General features: G+C 33.0%; 1 protein-coding gene across 1 annotated transcript in view; it reads right to left on the bottom strand.

Annotated features, from left to right (window-relative positions):
- Positions 1-2,047: 2,047 nt before the first annotated feature.
- LOC134234055 (adenylate cyclase type 9-like) overlaps positions 2,048-21,870 on the bottom strand; it is a 29,926-nt gene continuing 10,103 nt past the window's right edge. The window contains exons 2-6 of the mRNA XM_062716099.1: positions 17,175-17,258; positions 16,312-16,451; positions 11,908-11,949; positions 11,362-11,443; positions 2,048-5,912 (exon numbers count right to left, since the gene is read on the bottom strand). Coding sequence (XP_062572083.1) covers positions 4,270-5,912; positions 11,362-11,443; positions 11,908-11,949; positions 16,312-16,451; positions 17,175-17,258 — 1,991 coding nt within the window. The 3' untranslated portion in view covers positions 2,048-4,269. The remainder of the gene's footprint in view (positions 5,913-11,361; positions 11,444-11,907; positions 11,950-16,311; positions 16,452-17,174; positions 17,259-21,870) is intronic.

Here is a 21,870-nt window from a genome sequence, read left to right as displayed (position 1 = left end):
CTTACAAATATATTGTATTTATCAGCTAAAGTTGTTACAGAATTCCTATTATGATAATCAAAATATTTTCTTCAAGGACATTCTTCTATCCAAAAAACAAAACACAAAGAAAAATTAAAATCAAAGAAAAGTTTTTTCAACATTTGAATTCTATGAACATATGAATTCCGTTTTATACAATAAATACCTGTAATATTATAATGCAAACAACCCCTCCATCAAAATTCATCCTTTCTACTTTAATCAAATAATTTGGCTGTATAGACCACATGGCTTTCCATAATATCTACACAGTGTGACTAGAAAAATTCTTCATGCAATATATTATAGAATACAAACTTGATATCTATAGTTTGGTTCCAATTGGCCAAGTCGCCATGAACATGTAGACAACAAAAAAGAACAACACTAATTAATTTTAAATAAAAACATAGGTAATCAGAGATTACAGAGCTCACCTCAACGTGTGTTGTCTTTAAGTAAGGCAAATTAAGTCACACAATTAACCAACAAAAAGTGTACATCCAAAAATGCAAAATTTATGCAAATTTGATACTTTGGAATAGACCTATATAAAAACTAAAAACTAGTTCTTCATCATAAAAATGTAATTAAAATCCAGCATCTGAAGCAAGATTGAGAGTTTTCATCCCTTGATGCATCATTTGTGCAACTGGTTTATATAAGCCTTATAGTTTCTTGGTGATAGACTTGCACCCATAACTTTTACGAGGTCTATTATCTGGAAAATGTATGTCGAATTCAGCATCTGAAGCAAGTCCATTAGTGTGCATCCTAAGATGTATCACATGCAAGTTTGGTCAACATAGGGCTTAAAGTTACTTGCAAATGAAACCTGTATAAAAAAATTAACCTTTCCACTAATCCAGAAAATGTAGGTCAGATTCAGCATCCGAAGCAAGTCTGGTAGTATGCATCCTAAGATGTACCATCCATGCAATTTAGTCGTTATAGGGTTCATAGTACTGTACCTTGGAAATGAAACCTGCACCCAAAATTTTAACCTGTTCACTCAACCGGAAAATGTAGGTCAGATATATCCGAAGCAGGTCTTGTAATATGCATCCTAAGATGTACCATCCATGCAAGTTTGGTCATTATATGTCTCATAGTAACTTGGAAATGAAACCTGCACCAAAAACTTTAACCTGTTCACTCAACCGGAAAATGTAGGTCAGATTCAGCATCCGAAGCAAGTCTAGTAGATTACATCATAAGATGTACCATCCATGCAAGTTTGGTCATTATAGGGCTCAACGTATCTTCGAAATGAAACCTTCACCAAAAACTTTAACCTGTTCACTCAACCGGAAAATGTAGGTCAGATTCAGCATCCGAAGCAAGGCTGGTAGTATGCATCCTAAGATGTATCATCCATGTAAGTTTGGTCATTATATGTCTCATAGTAACTTGGAAATGAAACCTGCACCAAAAACTTTAACCTGTTCACTCAACCGGAAAATGTAGGTCAGATTCAGCATCCGAAGCAAGTTTAGTAGAATACATCCTAAGATGTACCATCCATGCAAGTTTGGTCATTATAGGGCTCAAAGTATCTTCAAAATGAAACCATCACCAAAAACTTTAACCTGTTCACTCAACCGGAAAATGTAGGTCAGATTCAGCATCCGAAGCAAGGCTGGTAGTATGCATCCTAAGATGTATCATCCATGTAAGTTTGGTCAACATAGGGCTTATAGTTACTCGGAAATGAGACCTACACCAAAAACTGCACCAAAAATGTTAACCTGCACCAAAAACATTAACCTGGTCATTCTTTTGCTGAAATTGCAGCATCTGAAACTTTGACTGGTACAATGAAACACACTAGCAACATCTTCCATGCATGTCTAATCAATATAGGACATAGAAGTACTTAAAAAGAAAACTGCTCCAAAAAACTTAACCTTAACCCGGGACGCCGAAGCCGACGCCGACACCGACACCGACGCCGACGCCGACACCGACGCCGACGCCGAGGGTATCACATAAGCTCCCCCCAACTTCGTTGAGGTGAGCTAAAAATACATTCCAATAATATTACAAAGACTTGCTAAAAATAGTGTATCCTATCTTTTGTCTTCATTTAAGGTTTTGTTTGGGGAAAAAAAGTTTTTAAATGTGTTAAATATATATCAATTTGTATAAAATACAAATTTCTTATAATTTTTCTATATTTGGTTCAATGGCTTGGAAAGAATTGCTTAAAACACACATGAAACCCTTAGATTCTTTGGCATTTACATAAAAAGTACAGAGCTCATAAATATCATAAATATCATTTTCTAAAAATGCACTGTTAGCACTATCTCAGTGTTATATATATACATTACAAAACTACATGTAATGTTTGTTTTTCAAGTTCAGAATAAAGTAGGTCTTCATTTCATGCAACAAAATCTTACTATAGGATAAAAAGATCTATACATCTTTTGAAGGAAAAAATATCACATTAATCATTTAATGTTAAAAGTAATGTTATAATGTTTGGTGACGGGGCTACAAATAGAACAGCTTTTCATGAATCTCCTTCATACATTTCACTGTATGACAGCAACAGTTCATAAACTTATAAATAAAACTTCAAAAGTTTGAGTGACTTCTAAAAACATAAATATTTATATTAAGACACCTATACGATTGACACATCATTAGCAAGAACCGTAACTCAAAACAGTGGCCCCATGTAACCTGTACAGAATAAATAAATATACATAGGTTTTGTTTTCACACAAGGATTCTGGATAAGTTAATGTTCACAGCAACACAACACAATATTAGGGTTAAAGATGCAAGGTAGTACAAATGATGCTCTAATTTTTTTAAATATAACTTCTGGATTCATTCATTTAAAAAAAATCCAGTTACATGATTTTTTTTAGTCCAAGCAGCTCAATATGTCAGTTAAAATTCAGTGTGTTTTAAAATTAACTTCTGACTACTGTAAATCACTTTTTATTCGCGAGAACTTTATTTTCGCGTAATTACGCGAGGCAGTGTGCTCGCGAAAATTTAATTCTCGCATATAATAGTATTCCTTAAGAATATATAGAACAATAACCACAATTCGCGAAAATTTTGTCTTGCTAATCAAGAGTCAATGACTATCTCGCGAAAATAAGGTGTCGCGAAAATTTAGTGATCTACAGTATTCTTTGCAACATTTATGAGATTCTACTGTATATACTATAAAATTACACTGCTAAGAGTAGAATATGTCCATATATCTACAAGTATTTATCTGACTTCAAATAAAGTTGTAAACTAATTGATTTGGTTGACAAGTTACGTAGAGCTCTAAGGTTTTGTATCATATAAGCAGCATCAAAGTGATACATGTACAATACAAACAAATTGGTTACACAAGTGGTAAAAAGTATATAAACATGTATCTCCTGAACAAAACAACAGTACTACATGTACATAATTATTTCTGAAGTTTGAACTACTAGTACTATTTTGTAATACATTCAAACATTTTTCTTAGATTGGTTTATGACTGTTTAAAAAAATCCTATGTATTTAACACATGACACACAATAATTAAATATCACTAAAAATTTCAGTAAAGCATCATTTTGTAGAGTAGAGAAGCAGTTAAATAGCTCACATGGTATCACAATGACCAGCAAATTTCGTAATTTACAACAGAGAATAATAAAAAAAAATGTCAGTAATAAATTGTCATATATTCAGATATTTAAGCAGTATGAAGGAATTCTATCAATTTCTACATGTTTACTAATATTAAAAAGATTTGTTAAATATAAATGAAAAATCTCTATCTTTAAAAAAGTATTTTTTAAAATACCTTAGGAAGAATCTTTTTTAAAAGAGGTAAAAAACAACATACAGAAATATTTTCTATTTTTTAAGATATTCATATTGGTCTAGTTCAACAAATTTTCACTTTTGCTGGGGAAGATTTCACAGTTTAAGCATGTTAAAGTAAGGGTTGCTACATCTTTATGACAAATTTGTTCATGGAGATCAACCAACCATCTACCCGTAGAAAAAATCTGCCAAATTTTTTCATGACAGATCCTGGAAATTCTTTCAATATCAAAGCTATAATTATAAACATTAATAAATATTTCAACATAATAACATTGAAAGCGAGTTCAATGAAACTGGTATCTACAGATTTAGAAAAACCTGTGAAAATTCATTTAATAAGAAAAATATATCATCCAACAGATTTAACTGAATCTTAATTAAAAAGAATAATTAAAATGCCATCATAGATCCCTACTCCCAGTGGACGCCATCTCTCTTGCCTTTCAGAAGGTATGTCTTCATATCTCCCTTTCCTTTAACTTGAATGGTTCCTCTATATTCAAATTCAAACACCTCTTCCAGAAGCTTGAGACATGCCTCTGGGACCTGGATTCTGTCCTTGACCCCTGTAGAATACATACGGCTGGAGATGTTGACCGTGTCCCCCCAGATGTCATACAACAGTTTAGTTGTCCCTATCACACCCGCTGTGACCTCTCCATGATTGTACCCTATGTTGAGTATAAAGTCAAAGTTAAACAAACTCTCATTGAATCTTTTCACCACCTCTTGCATTTCCATGGAAAACTCCATTAGAGCAAAGAGATGGGCGTGGGGATGCTTGTTCTCCATTCTGGACTGTGTGTTGAGGCCTGAGGCAGCCATAAAGGTACTGGTGATAGTCTTTATCTTCTCTACATCCTTGAATCTATGTTGATTGAGCAAGTCTTCATAGTCACTCACTAGTTCATTTAACACTCTCAAATATTCTCTTCCCCCTTCATAAGATTCATCATAGAACTCATTAAAATTCACAATGGCAGCAAAAATGACTCCAACATCTTTGTGGTTCTTGGAGTACTGGCAATTCTCTCCTTTCAACTGCTCTGAGACATGCTTAGGGATAATGTTGTGAAGCAGCCAATCAGCTTGCTCCTTGTTCAGTTGCATTTGCTGCTTATTGGCTGAGGCTTGTTTGTCTCCATGGTAGGACAACCTGTAGCTGATTTCAAATTCTCTGTTCAAAAAGAAAACCAGAATGAGTAACAGAATAATGTCCAATATGATCTCAAACTGCAGAGGGTGCTCTCCTGAAAACAGTGGTGGAACTACTGTGGCATCTGGCGCAATGGTTGTAACCAAGGTACTGATGCTTATATCTGTTGTATTGGAGTAACCAAAAGTTCCATTGACCATGGACTTTGTTCCAGGGTTGTTTTTAAACACACAGAGCTGAACATACAACAAGACAAGAATAACAATTCCTGCAAGTGATGCCACAATGGACTTGACCCAGGAACTGATCATGTTGTAGTTACAGTAGTGCAGAAGAGCCATCACAATGCAGTAGCAGAAGAAATGGTCCTGTGAGAATGTGCTGATGGCAATCTCACAGGAGAGGTTGGAGTAGACGGCTAACACAGGGATACTGGTGACCACTGCTCCTATCAGGTTCCTGAAGTACCACCCCGACATCAGATGTGTGCAGCTAGGACAAGTCTCCACCTTCCTCTCTTTATATCTGACATCAGTAAATGCCTGGATCAGGCAGAGAATCTCCAGAATCAGGAAGATAATGAAGACAAGGATCCAGGGAATCTGCCTCTCAAAGATCAGGAAGCAGCAGACGGAGGTGATCCCGAAGACCATGAAGGCGACGATGATTTCCAGGAGGGCCTGGTATCGGGGTGAGGAGACGGTGTTCTGGTTCTGGGTGTCCTCCAGATAGTGGTCCCGGTAGTCCGTCTCCATCTCCGCTGTGGTGAAGGCCAGGGTCAGGGCGTGAATGGGGGGTCTGTAGAAGAACTCCTGGTTTGTACTGTCCTCGTTGATCAGTTTGATGATCTGTTTATCGTTCATGTATTTACCATGTTCACCGTCTCTCGTCTCCTCCTCTGTTAACAAAAGAAACAGAATTCATTGTAGCATACAGAAATAATAAAAAGAAATATTATGAACTTTAACGTATTTTAATTCTTGGATTTTAAAAGGTGAAAAAGACTTGTACTCCAAATTATTAAAGATGCATGTGTAATGTTTATGATTTTTGTATCTTGCACAGGAATACTTGTAACAGCCAACTTGTTTAAAGAAGAAGGTACAGTTTCAATACAAATAAAGCCCTATATTTTTCGAAAATATGAAAGTGAAATAAGAAATTGAAATTAATTCTTTCTGAATTATAGGAATTCTCTACAGTAAGAATACATAAATGGTTTTTCTCATATGACCTTCTAAATGCCAATTGTGACGTCATTAACTTGTGCATTTTCCCGTATTTTCTTAAAAAGTTGCAGAAGACCTCAATTTTCAGTGGAATTTTCTTTCAGAAAACATACTCTACCTCCGTCGCCTGGGAAGATTTGGAGATATGTGATTTTTCATAGCTGTTTGCTTAATATATCCAAAAATTAAAGCGGGCGACGGTGGCAGACACTATTTTCTAAAGGAAAATTAGCAGAAAAACGAGTCATTTTGAAGCTTTTCTGCATTAAACTTAAAAATGTACCAAATTAATGACATCATATTTTCAAGAAAGGCTCTTCTTCATGCCATATTCTTTAGTGATCTATTATATTCAACTACTCAACTATTGTTAAAGCCAATTTCATAACTTTTTAAGAGCATTAAATTTTTAGGGCATAATAAAGCTTAAACCGTACTGTCTTCTTTTCATGACTTGCAACTCTTATTGGATAATTTCTCAAATGTAACTCTTTAGGAATATCAATGCTGGATATGATGTGACTCCCACAGGATATAATCTGACCAGTCCAATACATATATTCCCTTTAACAGGTCGAGACCACTACCTTATATGGAAGGCAATTTTCAACACGTGACAATGTCTTCGTCACACCTGTTCTCCAATCAAGTGAATGAGTCCCAAAGCATGAGAGTCTACTACATGTTAACGATTCAATGGCGACAAGTGGTTTTCGTCGATTTACTGCACAATATTTAACTCGTCACAGGAAAAAATGTAGAGCTTCTTTTTCACTTTTTAAGACAGAAATTGAAAGATTATATTCTAAAGACATTGCTCCATGCTCACATTTAATATTGGAGTTGTTTTAGATGAGTAATAGTTGCTTCCAATACCGTACAAACGCTTTGACGTTTGCATGTACATAAAACACTTTCTGATAATATTGAGGGGTTAAATAATAATTGCACACCTTCTCCTGCTGTCTAAAACCAAGGACCTATACACTACCTGCTAAAACTATGTACACGTATATCACGTGAAAAAATATTCAATGTTTTATCGACACAATAGCACCTATGTCTCTTTGAGCAATGGTTTAGGCCAATGTATTATAAGTTGATATAAGGCTTCATAAAGCACATTTTGTAAATGTGAGCATAGAAATGAAAGATTATACTTCATTTTAAATATTTCTTTCACAAATCTCAAAAAAGAATTGAAAATAAGTTTCCAAGGGACAATTCAAGTTGCCCTTTATTTTTAACACAGCTGGGTACTTGTAGTAGCCCACAATGCACTGCGGCTCATTCAGCAGTAGGTAAAGTAAACAGATAGCTAATTTACATGCAAATTTATGCTAACGTCAAAAAATCTGGTGGTCTCGACCTGTTTAACAGTTTGCAGTCTATAAAATCATCAAATCATCCATACAGTATTACAGTCCTTGCAGGATCACCATGCATCAGTCTTTAATTCATTCAGGATCATCTACATAGTTATTATCTCCTTACCCATGTAAGTCCTATAGGATCATAATTCAGTAAATAGTTCCTACATCCTACAGGACTATTATAACTCCTGATCATGTAAATCCTATAGGATCATAATTCAGTAAATAGTTCCTACATCCTACAGGACTATTATAACTCCATGTAAATCCAACAGGATCATTCTTACAAAATTCCAACATAACGCTGGATTATTACACCATGTAAATCCTATAGGATCATAATTCAGATTATTATATGATTGAATAATTTTCCTCTTTCTGATTGGCTGAAATCCAACAATGTTAGAAAAATACTACACTGTATTGACCTGCATGTTACTTTTCAGGTCAATTTAAGGAATTATTGCAGGTCAGTATAATTAATCATGTGACCTTCCAGGTCAATGTAAGGAATTACTGCAGGTCGACATCATGAATTACTCCTGTTCCATTTTTCCTGCTACAGTACAATGTGTTTTTGTGGAAATTTCTCATTAAAACTTTCAATTATAGCAAAAATATGGTCTAGTAGTAGTTTGCTATCATTTGATCATAAAATAAAATGGTTATTGCTGTTTTTTGCCGTCATTACAATGGTTTAGCCACCTTTGTAGTACTCCTTTGGGCTCAGTGAATATTGTACTCCTTAGGTGTCTAAATCATCCTACTGACCTTAAAAACGGCTATAATTGTATAATATATAACTCCAACATATGATACTGATTGTCACTATCATATGTAAGTCCTACAGGATCATTTTGACAGTAAATAGCCCCTATATGCTGGATTATTATTACACCATGTAAGTCTTAGAGGATATTTGATTGAACTTTTATTGTGGCCTTGTCCTACACCCCCCCCCCTTTCCTGAATATGATGTTTATCATTTTCTTGTATCATTTTTTAAAATAATAATGAGGCCACACATCTGTACAGATGATATGATTAAATGATCATATATACTTTGTTGTTAGTGACCTTTTCTGTGTTCTTGTGTGTCATTGGTCAGTTTTGTTTCTCCAGTCGTGATTCCTGAGCCATTATTGATAAGTAAACTGGGATCAATGGTGACAAGTGTTTCAATTTTCCCTGTTTAATGCAATTATAATATTATCTAAAGTATATAAGAACTTTCTCCATTTCATCAACTATTTAGAAATAAATTACTACAATTAAAACAATATCTTCAATAAATTCAATAAAATTTGAATAACTTTGGGTTATTTGGTAGCAATTTTGAGATTATTTAAAAAAAATATTTTAATAATTTACATGTCAAAATATACATTTTTTCTTAAAATTCACAACTTCCAAAAGAAATCATTACTTATCAAAGACTAGCAATACTAGCACCATTGGCAAGAGTGTAGGTAAAGAAATACTTCTAACAATCCACTAGTTTAGCTAGGGGCGAATTTCTCTTTCACACAAGTACACCATATTTTATTCGATACTAATTTTAATTCTTTGATTTTGATGAGCTGAGCTTACAAAATAGCTTGAGCATGATAATTTGGTTTTGGTATTGCAGTTTAGACAAGCATAAAGCTGCAAAGTTACAATTGTGTTAAACTTTGTTATCTCAAACTCATTTGAGCCAAAAATGCTCTGAGACATCAAACGAAATCTATTGAGACCCGCCCTGTCCCCACCGTACCCCCTGAGGGATATGATTTTGAATATACTTGAATCCACACTATCTGAGGATGCATTTATATTATAATGACAAATCATGGTTTTGCTGTTCAAATAAAATTTCAAAAAATATATCCTATAATATTCCTACATAAAACTCTGAGTCCCTGTTGTGGCCCCATTCTATTCCAGGGTTCATGATTTAAACAAACTTGAATCTACACTACCGTAGGATGCTTCTGTATTAATTGATTTTAACAACAGTGATGACAACAGACAAATTTTGATCAGAAAAACCCACTTTAACCTTTGGCTCATGGATTGGAGTTTAATTTCTAAGTTAAAATTCCAAAAGGGGTCAAGAATCACAGTACGAGACTTAGCATAGTCTCATCCTGGACTGCGAGTCTTGTCCCCTCAGTGGAATTTCACCATCCCACATTTGTAGTAAAGAATGATTCTAATAGTTTGAGATACCAAAGTTCATCAGTAAATATAGCTGCACATTGCAGACTGAAATACGACTAAAATTTTAACTGAGTCATATTTATTCTGAAGTGAGGCTCTCTCAAAATGAACATGTACAAAGGGTCAGACTAAACACTTTCATCTCAGAAGAAAATTAAGCCATTAAACAGAGAAAAGGTTATAATGTGCATGGTATGTAGATATACTGGGACAATGTCAACTAGCTGTGCCAGAGCAATTTATATAAAAAGCTCAACTAAAAATAAGAGTTGTCTAGCATTGCCATGAAATTTGACAAGACTGATTACTGGTTTTTAAAGATAACCATAATCAATTTGTTGTTCATTTGTTTTCGACATATTTCATGAAAAATATGTTTAAACATATCATCAATTCTAGACTTTAAATTTAAATTATAATTATTTCCTGAATAAAGATTCAAATAATCATCAACTCTGTGATATCAAGCGAGGCCAAAGGTAACCATAATCAAACATATTTTCTGTTACACCTGATCATGATAGTTTACTCTTCAAAATGTTGCTCTAGCACTAAAGGATTGAAGAATTACAGCCTTACACTATTACAACTATAGGCAAACTCTTTTAAAGCATACAAAAAATTCAGCTCAAATGAAGCATACTTATATGGAAACAGAATGCCTTCATCTTTCAATGACATTGTAAGCAGAGCTTACTTAGATGGAATGTAGCCTATACCTTAGAAATTACTAGTGACATTGTGGGTAGAGCCTTTACTCAAACTTAACTTTTAAATCAGTGTAGTATTATTAATTCTGATTCCTTCAATCAGACTTATTTCCCTTTTCTTCCCCTAAACTGATCTATCATGGGACTCAAAATCTTGTTACGTAAGGTTTGAAATTTTTCCACTTTTAATTGTTTTCTCTGTGATAACTCTTTGAAAGTTAGGTGAATTGATTTCTTGATAATTCAACAGGAAAGTTAATTTTCGAGATGTGAAAGGTCAGAGCCTTACATACACGTACATGTCAATCTCTTGCGGCTGTGTTTGTGTCTGATGTCAGTGGGTGTGGACTATTGAAATTAACGTGAAGCCTTGTGTATTTTAAATCTAATAGACAGCACTTCTATATTTACCAGGGTATATTTACAATTTCATTTCACATATAAATGTAAATATAAGGAATCACTGTCTAATTTGTTTAGTAAGCCAGGGACATCAATGATAGTTGTAAACACCCGTTATGTAGAAATTTTCCAACTATCGTTGATGCCCTGGCATAACCAACAAACTAGGCAGTGATTCCTTCAGCAGTGCACTTCAGTATATATTGTTTTAACATACAGCAGAACAATTGTGCATTATGACTTATCATTTACCTTACAATTCTAAACACTAAATTTTTAATATATTATAATGCTGCATCCAATTTCAGCAGAGAGCAGCAATGCACATTAGTTGGCTGCTATAGTGGTACTATGCCTCACTTTAATATCACAGATGATTACAAGGCCTGAAGTGATACTAGCAGAAAGAAAGCCAAAAGCACAAGCGTTACCATTCTCCTGTTCCAGGGAGACATCGCTGGCACTTCTCCTTCTATAGAGCAGGTTACGGGTAATACCATTCACATCCGAGCCCTGAAAATTTGTAAAATTATTGTTATATATATTAAGGAAGCAAAATCTCAGAATGATTGCTTTTCTAAAGTTCAGACTGAGGTAGTAATTAGGCAATACCGGTACATATATCTTTTTGACCTAGAAATGATAGTTGATTGAAAAACTTATCTTCAGTCATTATATTTTGTTGATGTTGAATACAGAAAATTTTTTATTTCTGTTCTCCCTTACCTCAAATATCTTCTTTTTTAAAAATCTTTTTACTTACATCTTTGTCTTGTTGTAATATGTAATAATAACTGGGCATCAAAGAAAACAGAACTTGAAGTTTATGTGAAAATGTAAAAATCTTTCGATCTACTACTATATCAAACAATTTTCAATCATATGCAAAACAGTCACAAATATGTTCTAAATTTTGAAAACAAATATGAATCTTAATGTCCATAATGTTTTGTAATACTCAATTCAAAAAGACATACCTTTGATTCAAAGTGGTTAGAGAGTCTGTGTTTTTCTGAGGACTGCAAAAGAAGAGTTGAATCATAAACATTGAGTTATCTCTCTTGAACCTACTGTACATGTATTCAAAATCTAGCACAATCACTGAGTATTGAGTTGTTGGCATAAGAGCGCGGAACATTAACTGGCAAGATTGGAAATATACAGCTTACGTCATTTCTATCTGTTACAATCAAAACATTCAATGATAGACAATGAAATGGGCGGATACAATTCGACGCGGACGGTCAGAAAAACATTGGATTGAAATTCTAGTTTGAAATTCATTTTCAATCCATCTCAGCTACGCTAAAAGGCACATCATTACTGATTGACCCAGAGAACAAATAATTTCAATTTCGGTATAGTTTGAAAATAATACATAAATCGGAATTTTCAATCCAGCGTTTTAAAGGAATATATGAAGGGACAAATATTTGATTTCTGTTTGGCCTGCATGTGCGTGTTATGTGTGCGTTGGTGTGCGTTGGTGGGGAGGGGGGGGCTTAATTACCTTGGAAATAAAAGCTCTTGTCATCCTAAAAATTATTTGCTACAATGCTTGTCAACTCGACATTTTTCATTAAAGAAAAAGTAAAAATGTCTTCTATGACTTTTACAAGTGTCCATAAGAATATATTATAGGCTATAAACTCATTATTATAGTATAAAATTCAACCAACATGTATTTGGGAATTGAAATTATTTGTCTTTTGCTTTTGAAAACATGAGCTCAGTTGGATTGAAAATGAACTTCAAACTTTTCACAAGTGTCCATATTTCATTGTCTAATATATTAACAGATAGATAGGCTATAAATCTTGCATTATTATAGAAGGGATAATAAAATATTTTTAAACTAGTTAAAAATGTATTTGACATGAACCAAATTGAAATTCATTTTGCACATTCTTTTTGAAGAGTTATCACACATTCACACTTTTTGCTTTCTCAAAATTTCAGCTCAAGTGGATTCATGAAAATAAAGAATTTCACACCAAGAGATTTATTTGAAATTCAAATTACTTTTTACAATATTTTATAAAAACATGTGCTGCCCATAGACTTCAATGTAAAATTCAAGGTGAAATTTATTGGACAATAATCAAAATTTTGTAAATTCCTTTGGTGGAGCATTTTTATTTGATAACATCTTTAAAATGCTACCATGATTAAAAATATCGGACCATCCATGTATTAGGTACAAAATATGGTCGTTATACATTGAATACCAGTTAATGTTCCGTGGTCTTATTTATGAATTAGTGCTACACACTTCTGTGCTGTATAATTATTTATATATGATTTCTTAGCTGTATTCATAAGATACCGCATCAATATCCATGCCAAAGCCGCTAAAATATGAAGCCCACTTTTTTAAGTACATACATGTACCCTACATATTAACATTACAATGAAATGCTCATTTATAATATGAGGTCCTGGATTTCTATAAATCTAATAGATGGAGTGCTAAATCAAAGATTTTGATCTAGTCTTAAATAAAGCATGATCAATTTTTGTTAATAATAAGAAAATGTCTTCTTGGTGCATGAGTATATCTGCTTTAAATTATCTGTCATATAAATAATACTGAAACCAATAAACTGACAAATAAATATTGAAATAAAAAACTTCAAAGATGTGTTTTGTAGAGGAAATTAAAAAATATATTAATTAAAAAGTATGAACCTGTTTATGATTGACAAAAAATGATGGTTTCTATGGCAACATGTGGGACTGAACTAATATAGCCTGCAGAAGGGACCGAATTAATGAGTGGTAAAGATAAGGATTCCAAGATTTATACTCAAATGAACACTTCTTAAGATAATGAGCAGTCTTCACAGGAAATACATTGTCCAAGGGCCTAAATTAAAATAATGTTTGTTCATGACAGACCTATTTTTGTTATTCCTCCCAGCCCACAAAACTTTTATAATCAAAAGAAATCTTCATTTTCATTTCACTTTGTTGTAAACTATGATGTAATGTTTCATATAATTTACCGTTAATACTTTTTTTACGCAAAAAATCGTGAAAGTAAGTAAAGATTTGTTGCTAACATTTCATAACATTAACATTTTATAGTACAGTATTGTTGTGAAATCACTTTTGGGTCATCTCTTGTACAAAGCTTCAGCTTCTTTTTATGTATGTTATATATACAGCTACATGTTTTTCATATAAAAAGCCTATGTATCTTTTGTTCCCCTGAAAATAGCAAATAATTTCTTTAGTATGGCCTGAACATTTCTAATTAATACCAATGCCATCAATACAAATTAAGCTTCATGAAAAACCACTTAAGATCAAAGAATTCCCATTCCCTCACATGCTTCATTGTACTCTGTGACTCTTCCCCATTAGAAAGCAATCAAATGCTACTGTGTCTAAACTAATTTCCTCCCTTACATATCTTTTTCTGTGAAATTACAGTGGAATATTGCTAAATTATTCTGAACTCTACATAACAATCTGTTTTTCTGCATATCGGACCAAAAATCAAATTTCCTCGACTCCAAGACCATTTCATCAAGTAGAAAAATAATTTGCACATACAACAAATATTGGACAACAAGACTGGAATGGAAAAAGCAATGGGCTGAGATACATTTGTTAGCCTGAAATATTTATCTCAGGAGAGACCAATTGTTTGATTTATTTGGTTATCAGAAAAGTAAATGGAGGTTGTCATGCTAGCCCATTTTTTTGGACCACTTGATTCAACACTGCCTTTATGGTCTATCAATAGTACTGTAATAAAGCATATCTTTGATGATAAAATTGTAATAATTAACATGTGAATCACTCTAAGGTAATCTAAATTCAAATATGCAGTCAATGAAGTAATTTTTTAGAATTATGTTTCAATATCGAATTGATCCAGTCCTTAAAAATATGAAGCAATTTATGTATCTTTTTGAACAGGTAATTAGAAACTTCATGAAGCTCATAAATTTATTTTGGTTAGTTGTCTGCTAATTGGGTCACACAAGTGTCAAATCTACACACAGTTTTTTCCCCAAATTCAACCACAAAATTTATTAATACACTATAACCAGAATTAAAATTCTCAACTTAAAATGGTACAAAAAATGTACCAGTTGTTATTTGATGTGAGAACATCAAATATATACAAGGATGGGTAAATGCAAGATATGAAAAAAAAAGAAATAACATACACTTAGAAAATAAAGCTACCAGACTGTCTTTAGACACTTTTAAGAAACAAAATGCTAATATTAAAGGGTTAAGGTATTCAATCCCTAATAGCAACAGATTTAATGAAATTGAATACATTACAGATGTGTAGGTGTTGAATACTCTGTATATTTAGACACAAATCCCATTTATTGTGTACAAATTTATTACCTTGAATTTTGGTAAGAGTTATCTCCTTCTACTTCCAATTAGTAAAAAAAAATCAATTAAAAAAATTATCCAGGCAAAAATTTATTTTAAATTGTCATTCTATTTCTAATGTTTCAATGCATCTTTCCACTGCAGTATTTAATGATATTCCTATTATTTGGATTTTTATTTTTAAAAAACTTTTCTCAAAGACTTCAATGAAATTTTTGTTAATTAATTAATGCTTAATTAATGAAATTTTTTAATCTTTCTTATGGGCAACCTTTTTCTACTATAAAGTGCTTTAATTTAATATCAGGGTATTATGTACTTGATAGACATTTAAGGGTAGAAAATTTGGTCCTATTTGGGATGGAAATCCTTGAAACTGAAAAGAATGGATGTGAGTTGTGTATTTTAAATAGGCCCTTAAGTAACTGTTTGACCTAAATGCACTTGTGAAACAGGTGGTGATAAATGCATATTGGCATGATGTCATGCATATGGTTTACTGCAATTATATTAATTTAAGCACCAGAGCTGTCAAATTGATGCCTCATTATTAGTTTTCAGTGATATGAGAAATCAGTGCTTGTCAATGCCTATGCTGCCAGCTAGAGTAAAGAAATTGACACTGAATAAAAATGGACCCACAAGAAATCTTAGAGGTGTTATATGCCAAGGCTTGCATTGAAAGCACAAAGTTCTCTAACTTAGGTGTCAATTCATGATTTTAATATGCATTCATCTATTACTTCTCTATATCTTTTGAAAGTGTTAAATGATATACTATATCACCATAAATGTTGTTAAAGGCTTGATTATTTCAATAATAACATAATTTTGGCTGGTAATGAACTTTTGAAACCTATCTTAATCAAAGCATCTTCGCTAGCCAAGGGTGACAATCTACTCTTCTCCTCTTGGCCAGCAAAGATGTAATCAAAGGTGAAATCTAAATTTAGTCAGGCAAACATGATTCTGAGTAGGACATAGTATTTCTTAATTGCGATATTTATAGATGTTTCCACCTCATCTAAGTCTTCGGGATTTCCCTCCACATGCCCGACACCATCCGCTCCCTGCTGGTTGCTAGATGTTGGATCCCCTCCTTCACTGCCTTCTTGTCCCATCTCATTCTTGTACCCATTGATAAAGTAGGTCTTGATTACTGAAAAAGTTTACAATATTAAGAAATCTAACAATATATTCCATTCCGTACTGTTATATTTTGTACCTTTATTCCTTTGTACCCTTCAGTAAAATGACCAAGCTCATCTTAAAACACTGTCATTTTCCAATACATGTAACAAAATATATCAGGTGTACATTTACACATCGAAGCTTTTGATTTGTTTGTGACCAAAATTATTTTCTAGTATGCAGAATTCTGCTGACAAAGCTGCTAGACTTGTTGTTGGAGAAAGATCAGATGCTAACAGCTGCTACAATGGTAAATTAAGGTCTCTAATGCTATTACCGGTAGGATCACATTACGCTAGACATTCTGGGATTACTAGTTCACTGCCCATACCTAATTATAAACTTAACACTAGCCATTCTCTACCACTTTTACCATTTTTTTATTAACTATGAACATGCTAAAATACTTTTTTTCAAAGATAAATTAACCATACAAAACAACAGGCCAAATAGGGCACCTTGATGGTTTTTCTTGGATACAAAAGCTAAAAATAGGCTTATAGGCAGATTCTATATTGATCAGTGTAATATATTGTCCCTGCTTTGGCTGCATCAAAGCAATGTCTCTTAAATGGAATCCTGGATACATTTTATTATGAAACCAGTCTTTATTTATACTAATGCAAATAAGTGTTGGGTCAATAGTCAAAGCTGACCTTTTCTCCCTGTCATATTGATTTCGTAGACCAACCTTTTTGTTCCTCTGTATGTCGCACTGCGTAGGTTGATTTACTCGTGTCATATTCTTCTATTAGCACTTTGTATGTCCTGTTATCTGCAAATAGTAAAAGACAATTATAAGTTTTCAAAACCTGACTTCCAGGTAATCTATCAGTGTTTTACTTTGTACATATAACAAACCAGAGTTCAACCTCAGCGTGTTTAAAGTCAGGGAGGTGCAGATTGATCACCAATCAAACGCCTGATTGTTAGATATGATATATTTGACATTTCGCCCAGGTGCTAACATTATTTTAAGTGATGTAAAAAGTGATGATTCATAAAGTATCTTTTAAGTCATTATAATGACAGCATAGTCACATTTATTTTGTCTTAGTAGCCACATGCATGCATCATTTTCTCTCTCTCTCTCTCTCTATATATATATATATTCACGTATGCATGACATTATAAAAAAGTTATAATAATATATTTTTAGGTGAAAATAATCTCAATATAATACTACTGTTTAAAAAAACAACAGGCTCATGGGTCATATCAGTCACCTGAGTAAATTTTGCCATGTTGTTCTTTACCAGACCCCCCCCCAATTACCTACTTTGACCCCACCTTACCTCAGGGGTCTAGATTTGGACAATTTAGAATCTATACTACCCCAGGACACTTCCACAAAACTTTCAGCTTTTCTAGCCCAGTGGTTCTTGAGAAGAAGATTTTTTAATGACCCCACCCTATTTTTGTCTTTTCTTAATTATCTCCCCTTGTAAGGGGACTTGGCCCTTCATTTAAAATTTTTGTAACTCCCCTTCACCCAAGGATGCTTTGTCCCAATTTTGGTTAAAATAGCCCAATCTTGAGAAGAAGTCGATTATGAAAAGTTTACAGACAGACGGACAGATTGATGGATGACAGATAAAATGTGATCAGAATTAAAGCACACTTAAGCCTTTGGCTCAGTTGAGCTAAAAATAACTTTATAAATTATTTTATCTTTGCAGATCAGTTTGGTTTAGTTCATGAAAATCAGCTCATGTAGAAATATCCTGACCTAAGACCATAAAATGAGAAAAAATCCCCTGTCAGCAGCAACACCACCAGAATCTATTAATTTCCTTTAGCAATGGTAAGTGATAAATTTTTGTGTGTGAACAGTTTTAGATGATTTCCGGAGAATCAAGCCCGATTACATCTTCTTGTGCATGGCCTTCATTAGCCTGTCAACAGCAGATTCTCCAAACAAATTTGTAGACTTAACAAATTTGTATCTCGATCCTGTACTCATTGAATTTAAACAACTGAAATATACTAACTGATTTTCTTGTTTCATACAGTGTATACTACAAACTTTGCAAAGCTCAACCAATACAGCTGTACAGTGCATGTCAGATTTGTGCAAGCTTAACAATATTTATCTGCATACTAAGGGTACTGTACAGTTATTGTATATGAAATGCTCTGCTCGGGCCAGAAAGTCATAGAAGTGTTTCTGGGTAATAAGTGACAACATTCATGACAACTAACAAAACAACATGGAAAACTATGGTAAAGTCATGTCAAAAGAGCTTCCTGGTCAGAAATACATGTAAAATCCACAACATTCGGGAACAATATGGGATAACTACCAAAAAAGAGACATCCAATTTCTTAAAAGATAGGGCACTAAATTTAGAAATTTGGGAGGTAATTACAGAATGCAGAAAATAATCAAAATTAAAAATCACATTTCCCAGAAAAATTACATTTACTTGTTCTTTTGAATCTTTAAACACATCTAAAAAATGAATAATTTCTTGTTTGTTGATGGAGAAAATTTTTTTTATGCTTAATCAATAAAACATGAAGCAAATTAAGAAAGACACAGCCATTATGTATCTCGTTTCCTCAAGCAAATAGTGGAATCTCTGTACAAAGAACATTTCCAGCAAAGACAATCAATGCATAAAGATATTGTTGTCCTTCGAAATACTCCCACAGGATCAAAAATGGCCGGAGACTGTATAATAAAGTTCTGGTGCTGCTTAATTGACGAAACATTTCATGTTCTCTCATCTCTTGTTCCACAGTCATTGAACTGGAGTAACATATCAGCATCTCAACAACATGTCAATATCTAAATAAATCTGATACTCAATGTAAACAATTATCTCCCCTCTTCTAAGGGAATCCAAGTTCTGACATATCAGATTTAGAAAGAATTTAGCTTCTCTAAATCAATAAGACTAAAATGCATGGAATATATAAAGAAACCAATCTATCAAATACCAAGTATATACTGTGATGGTCAATGTCTGGGGGCAAGCAAAATTTTCTTGGTTCTTTGGGATGCAGTTTTGTGGGTAACTCATATAGAAAGAAGATTCAAAATTCAATGAATAAATGTGTTGACAAAATAATTGATTGTGAAGGTGTAAATTCATGGATAAAGGTGACCAATGAAATCCACGAACTTTGATCCCCGTGAACTTTGGATGATTCCACAGTAGCTTCACACACTGGACATGTCATTGAGTCAGTTTTAAAAATCAAAGCCTTTTGTTCAGATAGATGTTTTTTTGTAAGTTTATAATTTTCCCTGTCTTCATTACAGGGCTGGATCAATAACCAGGTCGGGTAGCTGCTAGCAACGCTAGACATTTACATGATTTACAGCAACTTTTAGCTGCTTCTATACAATTTGAATCCCCATAATATGACATTTCAGCTTGAAGACATCATGAAATGGATTCCAATCATCATTTACTTCAAAGTATAAAAGGGGAAAAGTTCAACATATCTAAAGATATAAATCATTTTGGATTACTTTCAAATTCTATTGCACATGAGAGACTTGATGAAAGAGCAAGGCAACGGATTCTATAACATGAAGTACCCATTGCTGGGATCCATGGTCAATGCTAAGATAAAATGATAGACAAAAAAACCTATCTGTTTCTACCTAGAGCAGCTGGGGCTTCCCACACAATTCATCTGAGACATCAATCTTTTCCCAATCTCTGCTTATTATAGCTTACAGAGGCTTAGGATAACTAATGATGTTCATAAATAACTATACTCAGAGTAGTTTTATTTTTGGTGCTTTTAAGATGAAATAAAAATAATGTTGAAGTGAATGTAACTGAATTTCATTTTTGGTGCTTTTAAGGTGAAATAAAAATAACATTGAAGTGAAAGTACCTTATACCAGTATGTATGGCAAAAATTAAAACAGCAAAACATGGTACGAAACAGGGTAAAAGTAAAATGTAAAAATTACTAGGAGCTGGCCAAATCAGATTTGCACACAAATAAGAGTCTTCATCTTTTAATTTTTCCATCCTATTTAATTTCATCAATTTATTATACAAATCTATGCAATTTACTTTTGTTTTTGTTGTTTTTCTAGCACATTTATCTGGCCATATAACTTCGATTATCTCCCCTTCCAATCCTTTTTAATAATATTTAATCAATCACTGACACAGTGAGTAATATGTGAGGCTTTGTCTGGGTTCAGTAATTAATAAGTCAAGACAGCCTACTTTAAATAGTCAGTAATCTCCTGTTTTGACTATTTCATGACAACTCCCCGATATTAATATAAAAATGCGTGGGATACTGTCACAAACAGAAAGTATTAAGATGAGAACTTCATGAGGACAGATTACATTTACCCTTAAAATTACTATGATTTATAGTCCTAAGAGTATCTAAAGCATTCTTAAAATATCTTATAAATTCAGAACTTTTTTCTATATTATGTAGATAGGAGAATATAATTTTCAGTACTTTACATGTACAATATTTCATTATTTATTATTTATTAATCAACAAAAAAAATCATTAAATTTAAAGCTTCAATAATAAATTTATCTGACATTGATGGAGAAAGAAAATGAAAACAGACCATTTTCAAAGTCTTGTCTGTTCAAACTTTACGTAAGAAAACAAATATTGGCAAATGGTATATATCTTATTCTACTGGTACTTGTTTGTAACTGCTATTTTGCTGACATACAATTCCTTCATATAACATCTAAACATGACAGAAAGTATATAGGAACAGATGCTTTTATCAATTTGATAATTGTTTTCCTTTCGTGGAAAAGGAGTCAATTTTGAAAACTTATTTTAAATGTAATAATACCACATCACTTCCTTGTAAATCAGGCCACGCCCACTTTTTATTGAGCACATAAGCTCCAGGATTGCATCGACCAAGTCATAAACTAAAATTAATACATCAGACAACAGATTTTTTCCTGCAATTATCTGATCTGTAGAAAAATGCACTGGTTTCACTCTACAAAATGGAGGAAATCTACTTCTGTTGAATAGAAATGGCTGCCAATGAAATAAAACTACCTGCTGATGGAAAAAAACTCACTTCATAAAACAAAACCAATGTTAATAAATTTCAAAGAAGACGTTAGTGGTACTTTACCAAATGAAATGTCTAAAGAGAAAGCTTTCTCTGTTTTAACCACCTGTTCAGTATGCTCACAGCAGTGTGTGTAACACAGCATTAAATTTTTTTTTCTCTTTTTCATTTTGATTTGAAATTTTTTTCTTTTTGTCTTTTGCATCAACAGTAGACTTTGTTTTTATTTAAATATTTGAATCAGACGGACTATATGAACTGTCTTTTTGTTGTACATATGTGTAGTTCCTCATAGCAAGAACTCTGAGTGCATATCTTGAATAATAATAAAATGTTTACTTTTTTGTGA

This window comes from Saccostrea cucullata, unplaced genomic scaffold, assembly GCF_032062105.1.
Source record: "Saccostrea cucullata isolate Sc308-1 unplaced genomic scaffold, CSIRO_AGI_Scuc_v1 ctg221, whole genome shotgun sequence".
NCBI lineage: Eukaryota > Metazoa > Mollusca > Bivalvia > Ostreida > Ostreidae > Saccostrea > Saccostrea cuccullata.
Note: the sequence above shows the minus strand (reverse complement) of the source record. Positions and strands in the feature narration are given on the sequence as shown.